At 36.3% G+C, this 17,275-nt stretch overlaps 1 protein-coding gene across 2 annotated transcripts in view; it reads left to right on the top strand.

Moving 5' to 3' along the window:
* Positions 1-17,275, top strand: part of LOC106873657 (katanin-interacting protein) — a 509,583-nt gene that overhangs the window by 390,300 nt on the left and 102,008 nt on the right. For both annotated transcript variants that reach the window (XM_089344962.1, XM_089344970.1), the window contains exon 33: positions 7,020-7,162. In XM_089344962.1, the coding sequence (XP_089201088.1) occupies positions 7,020-7,162 (143 nt within the window). The remainder of the gene's footprint in view (positions 1-7,019; positions 7,163-17,275) is intronic.

Below are 17,275 nucleotides of genomic sequence, written 5' to 3'. Positions count from 1 at the left end.
TTTTTATGAATAATAATAATAATAATAATAATAATAATCCTTTCTCCTATAAGCACAAAGCCTGAAATTTGAAGGAGGGGACTAGCCGATTACATTGACACCAGCACTCGACTGGTATTTATTTCATCAACCCTGAAAGGATGAAAGGCAAAGTCAACCTCGGCAGAATTTGAACTCAGAACACAGTGACAGGATTTCTCCCAGTGTGCTTATGATTCTGCCAGCTCGCCACCTAATGATAATGATAATAATAATGCTACTATAGGTACATGGCCCAAAATTTTGGTGGGAGGAAGATAGTCAATTACATTGACATCAAAACTTATTTTATTAACCCTGAAAGGAGGAAAGGTGAAGTTGACCTCAGTTGAATTTGAACTCAGAACGTAAAGACAGGCAAAGTACACTAAGCCTTTTGCCTGAAACTTCAAGGGAGTGAACTAGTCAATTACATAGACCCCAGTCTATAACTGGTACTTATTTCATTGACCCTGAAAAGTCGAAAGGCAAAATCGGCTTCAGCATAATTTGAACTTGGAATGTAAGGATGGTTGAAATGGTGCTAAGTATTTTGCCTGACATGCTAATGATTCTGTCAGCTTGCTGCTTTTCTTAATAATAATAATGGTAATAATGATACTCCTTTCATTTCAATTATAGGCTCAAGGACCAAAATTTGGTGGGGAGGAGAATAGTAGTCAACTCTCACTTACTTTTTAACCCCAAAAAACAAAATCAACCTTGGTGGAATTTGAATTGATAATGTAAAGAAAGACAAAATACTGCTGTCTGATGCCATAACACTTTTGCTAGTTTTTCACCTTGGTAGTAGTAGTGGTGGTGGTGGGGATTTATAGTGCTCAGCATTTTCAGTTGTATTATGAGATACTATATTTTCACGGTAGCATGTAAAGTAGGTGAGAAACAAATCCACCCACCAAAATTATTACCATAATTGTAATACTGTTGTTGAAATACTGACCCTTAATCCAATTCAGTGACTGGTAAATGGTAAGTTATGTGACCCATTGCATCCTTGGGTCTCTACCTACTGAAGATTTCATTTTCATGTAGCACATCTAATTGAATCAGATTCACCTGACTTGTTTAGATGCACAACATGATATCCTGACTTCTTGGCAGAAACTGTCCATCTCCAGTGTATACTTACATGCATATGTTACCTCAATACTGCAAGCTGAAAAGACACTTGTCAAATTTACAGTGCCTGCACAGATATTCACAGTTAGTTTTCTTGCTTTGCAGTATCCATTTCCATTTAGGTGTACTAACTGAATTTTTTGAGAGTCAAGTGGGTATGGGTGGGGGTTGTTGAGAATCAAATGAGTTGTTGTTTAGCTTTAGGTGAGCAGTAGGCCTAAAGTCAAAAGTATTCTAGTAGTGACTGCTTTATTGTGTTTTTAAGCATAATCTAGCCACAGCTACACCATCCAGTGTGTCCTTTCTTTAAAAAGAAAAAAGAAAAAAAGATTTTAAAGGATATTTAAACACACATGGTTCCTCTGGCAGTCTCTGCTATAACAAATTTGAACTGAGAATGTAAACTACTACACTGTTATTAAAGAATTATAAGAAAAAAAGATGCATAGAAGTCACATATCTATTTTTCTTTTAGTTTTTTCTGTTTACTTATTACAAAGTTTAAAAAAATTTCTAGTATCTGATAAATCTTGTATAGCATCATTTTATTCTTTTTAGAAATTATCAGCATAGCATAACCTGTGACTTGTTAATTATACATTTTATAAAGCGAGACACTTCATTAATTATGGAAGTAATTACAGTCTAGTGTAAATCCAAGGAATGTGTTTGTTGGTTTTTTTCATTTCTTTATAGAACATTAGCAGATTAGGAATCAAAAGAATAGAAAGTTCTTAATGTTTACATGCAGAATAATAACTATTTCCAGGGGATTCTACATTGTGAAAAGGTTTTATAGTGGCCAATAATTACAGTTTTAGCTACAAACACCTGTATTATTATTGAAACAAGGTTGAGTGGCCACATCATCATCATTGTCATCTAAAATCCATTTTCCATGCTGGCATGGGTTGGAAGGTTTGAGAAGATGTGGTGAGCTACAGGGCTGCATCAGCCTCTAGTGTCAGTTTTGGTGTGGTTTCTATGGCTAGATGCCCTTCCTAATGACACCTACTTTACAAAGTGTACTGGATGCTTTCTTTGTGCCACCACCACTACTGAGGTCACCAAGACAAGAAAAGAACTGGAAAAAGGAAAAAGCCACCTCTTCTGAATGTGGCCTCTACCCCAGTAGCTCCAGTCTCTCTCTTGTTAGGAACAATTGGATTGGCAGTACCTGTCATAAACAACTAAGTATGTTATCCACTATCATATTCACCTAACCATCCATTCTCACCATCAACTAATTCACTCAGTCAGTTCTTTCTAAGTATTTTACAAGATCAAAGCTACATCCTGTTAATATTATTTTGTGTCTTAGTTGCAATATTTTTAAGTTCCCAAATGCATAGCATCATAAATCAGAACACACACACACACATATATTTTTGCTTTTGTTCATATGATATTACTGTAAATCATGCTGCAAGGAAATTTTCTTTTCAATTTTTTTTTCCATCTTCAGCATGTGATCTCTGGATCAGGCAATGCTAAAAAGAATATTGATCATTTGTTCTACATGATATTGATTTATGATATATATATTTGTGTTTGGGTGTATGCATTTATATGTATGCGTGTGTGTATGTGTGTGTGTGTATATATATATATATAGCAGAAGTAACAGAGTGACTCAAGGTCTGACAGTTTCATACGTTGGCGCTTATCAAAACTAGTTTGATAGAGTCACTGTGTTGTTTCTACTTAATATTAATAAAAGTTGACATTTACTCATATTTTGAGTTCTATTTTTCCTGTTTGCATCACCATACCTATATATATATATATACATATATGAATTGATCCCAGTACTTATTTTTTAAGCCTGGTACTTATTTTATCGGTCTCTTTTGCTGAACCTCTAAGTTATGAGGACATAAACACACCAACAGTGGTTGTCATGTGGTGATGGGGCGAAGGGAGAAACACAGACACACGCACACATAGATATATATATGACAGGCTTCTTTCAATTTCCATCTATCAGATCCACTCGCAAGGCTTTGGTTGGCTGGAGGCTATAATAGAAGACACTTGCCCAAGGTGCCACGCAGTGGGACTGGACCCAGAACCATGTGGTTGGGAAGCAAGCTTCTTGCCACACACCAACCCTTGCACCTATATATATATATATATATATATATATATATATATACACACACACACACACACACACACACACATACATAAATTAGAGAGGGAGAAGATAAAAGATATGAGAGAATGTATTGATCACCACAATTGTTTTGACCCATCTAGCATCGATCTCTCATGGGTGGGATATTGAACAACTGGTTTAGGAGTATCTGTTAGTTTAGATGTGTCCCTTCAGGTGATTACAAAATGTATCTCATTAAAATAACATCTGTTCTGCAAGTTTTCTTTTCAATATGTGTGTACAAAAGCAGCAAATTATGGGGGACAGCTTCATTATTATAGAAGATAAAGAAAAACCAGATGTGAAAAGAAACAAATACACAGTGTAGCAAGAAAAAAAAAAACTAAATACAACCTTTAGCAAATATGGATGTATAAATGCTCTCACTTATGTTGTATGGTGCATGTACATCCACTCGTACAAACTTACACAAGGATATAAGCATATGCACATACGTGGTTTGCCACACGTGCTCACACAGAGAAAGTAATTATCATTGAATTTGAAACAATTTATTGGAATTACCATAATTGAATTGTGTGTGTATGTATAAGTATAGGAGTAGCTGTGTGGTAAGAAGCTTGCTTCCCAACCACATGGTTCCAGGTTCAGTCCCACTGCATGACACCTTGGGCAAGTGTCTTCTACTTTAACCTTGGGCTGACCAAAGCCTTGTGAGTGGATTTGGTAGATGTAAACTGAAAGAAGTTTGTCGTATATATATATATATATATATATATATATATATATGTGTGTGTGTGTGTGTGTGTGTGTGTGTATCTGTGTTCGTCCCCCATCATCGCTTGACAACTAAGTTACATCCCTGTCACTTAGTGACCAATAGAATAAAAAATAAGTACTGAGATTGATTCAATCACCTAAAAATTCAAGGAGTGCCCCGGCATGGTCATAGCCTAATGACCGAAACAGGTAAAAGTAAAAGAATATATATATACACATGGAGGGTTTCTTACAGTTTTCATTGACCTGGTCACCTTAGGGCTAGAGTAGAAGGCATTTTCCCCAAGGTGCCATGCAAAAGGAATGTATCTAAGAGCACATGGATGAGAACCATGCTTCCAGCTGTTTATTAAAATCTGAAGACAGATTTTTCTGTGCCTATTCACTATAGTTCACACGAAGAGCTTTAAACTGATGTAGAAGTATTAAAATCATACCATATCCATCATAATGTCACCTGTTTGGCTTGTCATTCCAATTACTATCATCACAGAGAAAGTAATTATCATTGAATTTGCAACAATTTTACTGGAATTGCCATAATTGAATTGTATATAATATCAGGAGTCTGAACTAAATTGTATCAGTCACATAATCAAACTTGGCAGATCTAGATTCATTTGTATGCACTGTGTGTGCGTGTGCTAATAAAGAATGTTTTAGTTTACCTCCCCAGAGCAATATTCATATGTAAAAATGGATTTCCTGCAAGCTTTGACCTGCAGCCATTCAGGCTAGGTATCATCAGCTGCACCAGTCTCACCAATTTCGAGAACACCTGCATTGTTCAGGGATGCTACACTTAGTTGTCATTGTCACCATCATCATTCTAATCATCATCATTATCGTTATCATTTAACATACATTTTTGATGCTGACCTGGGTTGGACAGGTTGACAGGATCTGGTGAGTCACAGGGTTGCATCATGTACTGTGTCAGCCTGGTTTCTATGGCCGGATTCCCGTCCTAATACCAACCACTTTACAGTGTGTACTGGGTGCATCATTTTTATACCACCAGCGCTAGTGCTGTTGCCAAATAACTTGCACATTAATTTTTTTTTAAATCCCTAATCATCATCATCATCATCATCATCATCATCATTATCATCATCATCTCACTGACAGAGCTTTAAACTGAAGTATAGATATTAAAGTCCAATCCAAGTGAGCTTTATTCTGTTCTCTTGTACTAAACATTATTGCACAAGACCTAACATCAAATAAAAAGTCAACTTCAGATAATTTTATGATATTAATGTTCAATATTAGAAGTTAAAGACCTTCATGCCAAGAGAGTTGGAAATTAATTCCTCTTCTGAAAGTAATTTGTTGAAATTAATTCTTCATCTGATTTCAAATGAATGATACAGACACATAAATTAAAAACTAATCGCAATTGTGAATTGTCATTGAAACAATTTTTCTTGGTTCTGGGGTCTTAAAGCATTATCAACAAGACCAAATCTTCAAATCTATTTCAGTAATCTCAGAATTACGGTCTAAGTATTCTTCATTGCCAGAAAGTAATCTATTTATATTGCTGACTATTCAGTGTGTATGTTATCAAGGGAAACAAAATTTGCCAAAGCATTGATTTTATTAAGTTGCGGACATATGAAATGTTATTATTACTTGTTTTCTGAATTTTTATTTATCTTTTACTCTGCTATTCTCTTGCTGTTAAAAAAAAAAAAAATCATAATAATAATAATAAATATAATAATTATTAGCAGTCTGTGTCAATTTATTGTTAAATGTTTCTACGAATATTATAAAGAACCATATAATGATCTCAGAACTCCTGCGGAGTAATTTAATTACGAAACTACCACAAACATAATGATAGAATCGGTCTAACAATATAGCCTTTGCTGTTTTTGATCCGTTGTGTAGTGTCTTTGTTTATGGCTACATTAGTAAATGTCTGTCCACTTTGTTCTAACCATATTTTCTCAATATAATTTATTTCATATAATCAGAACTTTTCATTCCATTATCACTCACTACCCATTCTTTTAGGTTTATTCACTTTGCCGATGAGAAGAGGCGGAAAAAAAAAACAAATAAAAAAACGAATAAAATTGTGTTTCGTTTGGTTATTAGGTTGAGAAAATAGTTATTTCAACTCTAATATTCCACATATTTCAAAAGGAAAAACAATCCTTTTAACCATTGACTGTAATTATCACCTTTTACCGGCAAGAGATGTTATGAAGTTTTTAACCATTGTTATTGATGATATCACCATGAATAAATAACTAAATAGATATAATTGCTCTCCGTTTTTGAAAGCACCACCATCACCCCTATCATCAACATCATTGTTGTCATTGTCATCATCACTAGCATTGTTGTCCTCACCATCAGCATCATCATCACCATTGCCATCATCATTTTACCATCCAGTTCCCTATGATTATTACAATCAAAACTGTTACCGGCATTTCCATCACTTTCTAAAATTCTTCGTTATCAAAGCGCTATACACAGCCACTTCCATTCTTCTGCCTTGTCCTTCTTTACCACTTCAACCAAAATCATCAATACCTTGTTCATCATCATCATCATCATCCATAGTTCCTTTATTTATATATTTTTAAATTTATTTATTCTTCTTTATTCATTTACAACTGATACAAGTCTTCCTGATTAAAAATGTCTGTTTTGGATGGGGACAGCTAAGGTGATTGAGGTGGGATGATGGTGGTGGTGGTAGGAGGGGATCAATATACCTACTCTCAATTTATTGACAAAATTTCCATAAGTACCAAACTAGAAAATCTGTCCTCACTATTCCATACATTTTGTATTTAATCATAATCATGTTGTTTCATTGTTTTTTTTATTTCATTTCATTAATTATTTATTTATTTATTCATTCAGTTATCTATTTATTTATTTGTTTGTTTGTTTATTCATTCATTTTGAACATTCTAACATTAATCTTATCTTTCAGACGTGGCAGCTTATCCTGACAGTGTGAATGTACTGACTCCGAATGTACAGTCAGATATTCGAACTCCAGACAAACTTGTTGACGGTGAGAATGATACCAAAGATGGTGCCCACATGTGGCTGGCTCCTGTCTTACCATCAGTGGTGAGTAATTTCTCATATTTCAGTGGTGCTGTTCCCCAGACCAATCCTGAATTAAGAAAACCCATGATCAAACACATTGTCCATCCTGTCTTTGAAGGGTTATACAAAGGACAACTTTAAACTATGAAACAAATTTTTTAAGATATTTTTTCTGTCTTTGGTCAGTAAGTGTTATTTCCTATTTGCTTCTATTTAGAAATCTAAGGAAATAACTACTATTCCCTTCAAATAGCCCGAGGTTATAGTTCTATACACCAAGGCTATAGAAGAAGACACTTGCCTGAGGTGCGATGCAGTGGGACTGAACCCGGAACCATGTGGTTGGGAAGCAAACTTCTTACCACACGGCCATGCCCACACCTATCTGTAAGAATTTTGTGCATGATGTATAATGACCTTATAGCTATGTTGTCTGCTTGTATCACTTGAAGGCTTTTTATCATAAATTAACTCCAACCAATGCTCAGCTCTAGGGTTGGTCAATCTGGTTTCATTTCAATAACATATAATTTTTGTATCCATATAGACTGTGTGTGTGTTTGGTTGAAGGCCATGTGCAACTCCGATTTATCATGATAGCCATTTGTATAGCTAAAATGAAACATTGGGCTGTTGTTGCTCCTATCTTTGAAAGCTTTCCCAGTCCATCACTGCTGGTGGTGCTTATTTCCAGCTTAGTAGACTGGAACAATAAATGAAAAGTGCCTTCCTCACAAGCAGATCACTCTGCTCAGACCTTATCATCATGAACCATCCCATCCATCCACTCATTCATTTTCTCCACCCAGTATTACTGGGAGGATCTTGTGTAGTGACGATTGCTTCTGATAGCAGCCCTATATCTGTTGTGGCTGGATGCCCTTCCCAATGTCAACCACTTAGCAGAGTGTGTTGGGTGCTTTGTATGTGCCACCAAAACAGAGGTATATTTAAACAGCATTAGCATAAGTGCATTTATGCAGCATTGGCACCATAGGGTCCTATGCAGCACCATAGGGTTCTATCAGAAGCAACCATCATTACACTTTCCTTAAGAAGAGGAGAATAAAGAAGTGCTAAGCTTTAATTATGGAGGGTACCTGTGGAAGTGATAGACCCAAGAAGACATGGGACGAAGTGGAGAGAAAGGATCTTTGAATGCTGGGCCTTACTGAGGAAATGGCAAGGGTCTGGTAGATGTGGCGATTTGCTGTATTTGATCAAATGTGTCAAGCTAAGTAAAACCATTGTCTTCCACACACACAGGCTTGTCTTTTCAGATGCCAAGATGCCAGTGCCACACAAAAAGCATCCGTGCTGGTGCTGTGTAAACGCACTCATTGCAGTAGCATGTACAAAGCACCCAGCACATTCTATTTGGTCATGTGATGCATATGGATGAGGACAGCTGCATAATGAAGTGCCAAACTCTAATTGTGGAGGGTACCTGTGGAAGGCGCAGAACTCAGATGTGGGATGGAGTCATGCAAAAGGATCTTGAGATGCTGGGCCTCACTAAGGAAATGACAGGGGACCAGGAGATGTGGCTATTTGCTGTACTTGATAAGATGCATCAAGCTAAGTAAAATAACTGTCTTCCATACAGGCTTGTCTTTTCAGGTGCTGGTATCACATAAAAAGCACCCATGCTGCTGCTGCATAAATGCACCTGTTCCAGTGACATGTACAAAGCACACTCTGTTAAGTCATTGACATTAGGAAGGGCATCCTGCTATAGAAACATGCCACAACAGACAATTGGAGTCCAGACAGCTCCCTTCTAGCCAACTCCATGTCAAACCGTCCAACCCACGCCAGCATAGAAAGCAGACATTAAGCCATGATGATGATGATGATAATGCAATCTTCACCCAATGCTGGTTGTTGTCATGTATTGGACACTTTTGCAACACATTCTCCCATTAGAAGAAACCATAGTGTTACATTGTTCTGGCTTTCTCATAATGTTTTCTTGTCAGATATTGGAGTGGTTTGCCAGCCAGTAGCAGGTCTCATTAGCCTGTAATGGGAATGCAATGCATACATGTCCTGGGACTCAAAAGTAAGCACAGGCCTGAACAACCATTAGTGATACTCATGAGACCAACAACCAAACAATTAGACCTTGTGCATCCACTACTTTGACATATCACAGCAAAAATAGTGAAGGTGTTCTTTTGTTCTCTCTTGTCTTATTACAAATTTTGATATGTCTAAAAGTATTTAGTATAATCTGATTATAGTTATGGATTACTTTCATTCTAGCACTACATCAGTAACTTCAGAACATTGACATGAATTAGAATTTCTAAAATTTCAAATGTAAAGATAGATTCTGTTATTGAACTGCTTCCTATAAAGAAACCTTATAAAAACATATGTTACATTTTGCAATATATCAGAAATAGTTGACATAAAGCCATATGATTTCCTAAAATTTGAACAAACATCATCAAGTTATATAAAAATTTTTACCTGTAGTCCTCTTGGCAGATTTATAAAATATGTGGTGTAGTATATTTAGAATATGTAGTATTAAATTTGATTCAATTTCAAGTAATTTTATTATGATATCAATGCATGATGTTTGGCTTCTCAGTTGGCATACAGCTTATCAAAATTTATAAAAGTGCATTTTCTTTATTTCATCTTCATATCAGCAAAACATCTGAGCTTATGTATTAAATTAGTGACAGAACGTCTTCTGTTCACTTCTAGTGCCAGTGATTCATTGTATATTTTGTTAGTACATTTAATTCTTCAAACTCCTGATCTCTAACTAATAGCAATAAGCATACAGGAATTGTAGTTATTATAAACAAGCACCAAACACTCTACTACCAGAACTTACTGCCAGCTATCAAACGCCTAGAGCCTTATATGCTTTTATTCTTTTATCAGTTTCAGTCATCTGACTGTGGCCATGCTGGAGCACCACTTTTTTAGTTCAACAAATCAACCCCAGGACTTATTCTTTGTAAGCCTAGTATTTATTCTATCGGTTTCTTTTGCCGAACTGCTAGGTTACAGGGACGTAAATACACCAACATCGGGTGTCAAGTGATAACAGTGGGGACAAACATGCACACACACACACACACACATGACTGGCTTCTTTCAGTATCTATCTACCAAATCCACTCACAAGGCTTTGGTCAGCCCGAGGCTATAGCAGAAGATACTTGCCCAAGGTGCCATGCAGTGGGACTGAACCCAGAACCATGTGGCTGGTAAGCAAACTACTTACCACACAGCCACTGCTGTGCCTATGAGGAAATATATATGTATGAGGAAATTACATCGCATTCACATTTTCAGAGATCTAAGTTTGAGAAAGCTTTTTTCCTAATTTTAAACTTTTGGCTGTAGACAAAAATGCTATTCCTAATAATAGGATTTTGAACACCTAAAAGTACTGCTGTGTTATCAAAAACTTCTTATTGCTTGCATGTGGTTCTCACTTCTGTCCTACTGAACACCAGTAGGACAGAGCAGTAGTTGGAAAGATAGAGATAAAAAGACTATATCCGTGGGTCAAGCCAGTTAGTGAACTGTCACTAGGTGTGGGGATTAGTGCAGGATTGGACAGGAGGCACAATGTGGGGGGTACTTGCATAGAGATGATACAAGACTGGTCAACCCAGAATAACAAAGGTGACTGGAGTAGCTGTAGAAAAGGTAGAGATACAAAGACTATATCTCTGGACCAAACCAATTAATGAACTGTCAAGTGAACCAAGGACAAGACTTATAAACCATGTCATGTTGGAGCACAGGCTGTTTTCATCAAGTAAAGTCATTTCATTTAGAGAAGAGGTTCTCAACCTGGGTCCATATAAGATTTTGTGGGGTCCATGGATGCAATATTGTAAATTGGGGTTCTACCGTAAGTTTTCAGGGGCTATAAAAAACCTGTGCTTCAGACCAGTAAAGTTTATGTGCAATAAATTGGTTATACTTTTACAATACACAAAGTATTTGAACAATTTTCATACAATTCCTAATAATATTTAATTTGAAATATGAAATAAGACTTTTTAAACATCAAATGGTCATGGAGATCCTCTCAAGTAAAACAGGAATTCAAGGGGTCTCTAGATAAAAAAAAAATTGTAGAGAACCCCTATTTTAGAGGAATGAAAATATCTGTTTAAAAATGCTTAATAAGAAGCATATAAGGTTAAACCTATCTTAAAAAACATCTGTTCTAGCCTTTATTTAGATATGCCACAGCAGGAAGATGGCTATATTTTACCATATCTAATTCCAGTAAATATAATTGAAAATGTCTTACTTAGGATGTTTGAGGACGATTACATCAGATATTATCAATGATTGATCAAATGCTCCATTTTAAACTCCATTTTAAAAATAGTAAATGTTACCAATATACTGGCATCACTCAGAACATAGTTTCTATAGTAATTTCCTAAAAAAGAATTGATTCATTGATGCCAGTCTTATAGTTTAAGTGTTCTGTGTTTTATTTTAAGACAATGAAGAATTGTTTCTCATTTTAGCTGGTTATATGCAAATAATTTTGATTCCAATACCTTCCAATATGTATTGAAAACAATATTTAATTGGTTGCAATTTTCTTTGAAAAAAAAATCCATATAACTAGATTATATTTTCCTATTTTTGTAGTATACAGTGTAGCATTTTTATTGGAGATATGCTTCTTTAAGAAATCAATAAAAAGATGAAAAAAAAATCATTAAAAGCATAAAATAAACTTAACAATTGTGGCTAAATATATATTCTTTTAACAATATATTAATATATGTGCATGTTTGTGTGTATGTACACACACATACACACAAAAGCACACAGACATATCTACAGATATATATATTTAAAACTATTTCTGAAAGCCACTGCCAGTTGGAATTAAAGTAGTGGGAGCAAAACAAAAGCAATATTTGCATTTTTTAACTTTTTATTACAATATTTCAGCATTAAAAAGCCTTTATTTTTTATTTTTTTACTTGTTTCAGTCGTTTGACTGTGGCCATGCTGGAGCACCACCTTGAAAGATTTCAATCAAATAAATCAACCCCTGGACTTATTTTTTAAAGCCTGGTACTTATTCTATTGGTCTCCTTTGCCGAACTGCTAGGGTACAGGGGTGCAAACACACCAACACCAGTTGTCAAGTGGTGGTGAAGGACAAACACAGACATAAAGACACGCATACACACACACAGACAGACAGACAGACACACACACACACACATACATATGATGGGCTTTTTTTAGTTTCTACCAAATCCACTCACTAGGCCTTGGTTGGCCTGGGGTCATAGTAGAAGACACTTGTTCAAGGTGCCATGCTGTGGGACTGACCCTGGAGCCATGTGGTTGAGAAGCAAGCTTCACAACATCGAGATGAGACTTACAATCTAGACTGAATGGTTGTGTTGTAGTAACCAAATCTTTTTCTGCTGGTGATAGTGAGATTTACTTTTTAGTTAGAATAGCCACTATAATCCCCAGGTTTCCTATATTCTGTTTTGTGGTTTTGATGTTCGATGCAATATTCAATCTATGACAACTCTATAGAGGCTTTTTGACACAAACAACATCAGGATGTTTCTTGTTCTTTATTATGGATGTAGTTTGCAAGCAGTGTTTCGTGTACAAGATGCACCACATTCAGTTCATGCAATTGGTACTCTATGTCAATCTGTAAACACATGTCTACATTGTTGATAGTATAGTTGACTAGTGTGCATACATTGTTATCAGTGTAGGCTGATCTCTGCTGTGCATGCGCACTAAGTTTTAACATTGTAGCTCACTTCCACTGTTTACAGCAGTGCTTGGAAGGAAGTTGTGTAGCTTGTGATCATCGCATTGACCATGAGAGAGAAAGTTGAGCAGAAAATCTGCATCAAATTTTGCATAAAGCTTGGTGATACCTGCTCAGAGGCCTACACAAAATTTTCAAAAAGTTTTCATCATTCTCGACAATCGAGGAGATTTTATGCAACTGAAACCTGGGTATCTTTATGGTTAGCTGAAGGCAGTTTTGGCACAGATTTGGCAGACACGCATCTCATTCCCAAAATCTTCAGTGATAATGGACTGAACTAAACCATAACTAAACTGCACATCTTCTGATAACTCATGGATGGTGATTTGATGATTTCCCGTCATAGTTGCACATACATCTGCAATGTTTTTCTCAGTTCTGTTGGTTACAGGTCTCCCAGAACATTCATTAATATTGACATTTTTCAGCCATCTTAGAAACATCCAAATCACTTGTACACTTTTATGTACCTCATACACTTTCTGCAACTTTGCGTAGGCCTCTGAGTAGGTATTGCCATGACAACTTTCTCTGCCATGGTGAATGCGACGATCACACGCTACACACTTTCCTTCCAAGCACTGCTGTAAACAGCAGAAGTGAGCTCAAACATTAAAATTTAGTGTGCATGCACAACAGAGTTCAAGGTCAGTCTGTGCCAAGCGGCTTTATTTTGCATGCTTTAGCTTCATTAGTATGACAACAGTCCACAGGCCTCGTATATAAATAATTTTGGCACTAATTGGTATGACTTATCTGTTATACACAAATCAACCCCTATGGACAGCTTTCTTGTGGAAGGTTGTGTTGTTGAAAGTCTCTTCTATGATTCTGAGTTAGAAATCAAGCAGCAAGAGAAATCCAGTTTTGTTGTGATGTCAATAACAATCAAAGGGAAATACTTAACAGTCCTCTGAAGTTTTATACCATGTTTTAAAAGATGGCTGGATCACTTCCACAGATTTCATTGTCATGTATTGTGTTAAGGACAAGTCAACCCAGCATAAATCATTCCATTCCAGTTTGGTGATTATGGTTAGAAATCAAAGGTGCAGCAGGTAACTGAAGTGTCATAAAACTGAAATAATATATACATCACAAACTTGACTTCCTGTGAACTCCTCTTCATTCTTTGGTTCTTGCATTAAATGGAAATGTCTAAATGCTCATTGGGTCACTGAATGTTTTTGTAGTTTTGCATCCATGTACCTATGCATAATGCAGAATAATAAGCCCATCCATGTCTAGGCTATTGCCTATCACTAAAAATTACATGCATGAAGAATGAGTGAAATATAATTTGAAGTAGCTCTGCTGGAAATAAATCTTCATTGCAAAATAAGTATCTTTTAAGAATTTTCTAAGATTTATTCTGTGATGTTCACACATCTTTTGTAATCTTTTAAAATTTTGTCTAAACTAGGCCATCTAATCACATCTTTGAGACAAATAAAAAATGACTCTGCCTGTCTCTCTTTTTCTCACTCTGCCTTTATCTCTCTCCCTTTCTCTGACCCATATGCCATCAACTTCCTTCACATTCTTCCTTCTGTACATTAATGATATGCTTGGTATTTCCTCTAATGATGTTCAGTGGTATCACCTGATACCACTCTTCAGTGTGACTCTTAATTTTTTCCCCCATGCAGGTATCATCCACATGCAACTAAGGCTCCTCACAAAATATCTACATTCCTTGCCCAAATAGTGGCCTCTAAAATATCCTTCAATAATGACAATACACTTTCATCAGCATAGTAGCAATCACTGCATCTCCCAGGAAACAGTCTCCTGTTAGACTCTTTCTGTTTTTGAGGTAGCACATAGTTAAAATCCCTCAAAAGCACTACAAAGGCCAAACCTCACAGTTACGGAAAGCCTCTCAAGGTGATCTTTATACTCAAAGTATAACAAAAATTACATTCCCAATGCTTTGGTGCCAGAAAATAGTTGGGCTCAGAGCAAATACTGACACTCTGCAAAGTACAAGTGATATTTATAATAGACTAAATGACCTTAAGTCTGGGACAGAACCCTCGTTACACACAAAAACAGGCATGGGCAATCTTCTTTTGAGAAGCAGGCCACATGACACATGGTTCATCAGGCAGGCCACACTACTAAGATAATTTTAGGAATTCTTTGTTGGCTTGACATTCACAAAATCCTGTAGGCTACAGTTTACTCATGACTGGCCTTGACTGTATTCAAAAGAAGGTCATCTGACTAATTGACAAGGATCCTTTTGCTAATTCACCCCAGTTCCTGACTCATTGATGTGCTACTCATCACTCTGCTTTTATTTATTTATTTATTTATTTATTCATGGACAAGACCCGTCAATCCAAGTGAAATAAATAGTCATGGCCAATGCTAGTGTTGTGTAACTAGCACCTGTGCTAGTGGCATGTAAAAAGCACCCTTTGAATGTTGGGCCTCACAGAGGCAGTGACAAGTGACCAAGACCTTTGGCAATATACCATGCTTGAGAAAACCTGTCAAGCCAAGTGAGATCATAGTCATGGCTGATGCTGGTGTAACATAACAGGCACTCATGCTGATGGCATGTAAAAAGCACCCACTACACTCTTGGAGTAGTTGGTGTTAGGAAGGGCATCCAGCTGTAGAAACCATGCCAAATCAGACTGGAACCTGGTGCAGCTACCCAGCTTACCAGTTTTCAATCAAACTACCCATCCAATGTCGGCATGGAGAATGGACGTTAAATGATGATGATGATTTATTCACTGCAACTATAATGGCCTCTGCACCTCAAAATTATTAGTGATCTGTATGCCAACTACAACCAAGCATCACCCATATTTGATCTTATTCTTCAAAAACAACACCTCCAAGAAAATTAGCATGTTGCTTGATTGTAAGAAATCAATAATTGCAACAGAGTGAGATTTGGTGATTTAGTGAAAATAGAGTATCAAATTAACCCTTTAGTATTCAGATTACTCTGCCAAGTGTAAAGCATATTTATTCATATCATTTTCAATTGATTATGAATTATCTCATAGCTTTGAGATTTCAGTGATATGACTGTATATTTTTAGAATGACATTGTAGGGTAGGTGTAAGAGGCCAGATATGGCCAGTTTCAACATAAAGCAAGTAGGATATTTGGGCAGGATATGGCTTGTTTGAATACTAAAGGGTTAAACATTTCATTGCTATACATTATTCCACATTACTCTGTAAGGATCAGAACTGGTTTCCTCATTCTGGGGCTTATATATTCCTTCCTCGACAGGACACCAGTTTGTCATAGGATTACTAATTTTTCCAGCTGAGTAGATTGGAGCAACTTGAAATGAAGTATTTTGCTCAAAACACAACACATCGCCTGGTCCAGGAAATGAAACCACATTCTTACGATCATGAGTTCAACACCCTAACCACTAAGCCATGCACCTCCACACATCACTACTGTATTTAATAACATTTCTCTGTGATCAATAAAACTGGTACCAGTAATACAACCAGAATCATGCATTTAACTGTTTCCTTCCCCATGACTAACCAAACTGCCTTTGCGTAGTCCTAATGAAGAAATCAATAATCACTGCATAACGATTACAACTGTTTTCCTTGACACTTCACTAATTAATACTTTAATCTCGACCTTGTTTAACCCCCTCAGGTCTTTCACTTCTCCTACTTCTTCTCCTTTCATTTTTCCTGTCTCTTTCTTCCCCTTTTCCTCCTCCCCCTTATCGTCAGCCATATTCCAGTTAATGTCAATTTTCCCATGCTAGCCTGAGCATGATAAATTCCTAGCAATGTGTATTTCCTTACCTTTATCTTGCTTCATTTCATGTGTTAACTTCATCTGGGGCCAAAATTAACTTATTATTTTTTTTTTTTTTTTAGAATGCATTATGCTGAATAAAACTTTCTGCTGTCTTATAGCTCATTCGATTAAGTAAGACATCTAAAAGCCTCCTATTATAGCAGATTATAAGGTTTTAGTTAAAGGTTAGTAATGTAGTGGTAGATTAGCCATATAATTAGCCTCACTTCTTCATTGCAATTTTGCTGTGTGACAAGGGAGTGCATGTAACTCAGTGTAGAACAAATATCTCAAGTGAATTTGTTCCTGAAGCATTCATTTGTTTGGTTCTGCTTTTTCTCACCACTGTATCTTTCCTTTTATCTTTTACTTGTTTCAGTCATTTGACTGTAGCCATGCTGTGCAGCCACTTTCAAGGGTTTCAGCTGAACATTTCGACCCCAGAACTTATTTTTTAAAAGCTAGTGGTTATTCTGTTGGCTCCTTTTGCTGAACTGCTAAGTTACAGGGACATAAACAC

Source organism: Octopus bimaculoides, chromosome 2 (assembly GCF_046866305.1).
Source record: "Octopus bimaculoides isolate indiv1 chromosome 2, ASM4686630v1, whole genome shotgun sequence".
NCBI lineage: Eukaryota > Metazoa > Mollusca > Cephalopoda > Octopoda > Octopodidae > Octopus > Octopus bimaculoides.
The sequence above is the reverse complement of the archived record's forward strand: the minus strand, read 5'-3'. Positions and strand labels throughout refer to the sequence as shown.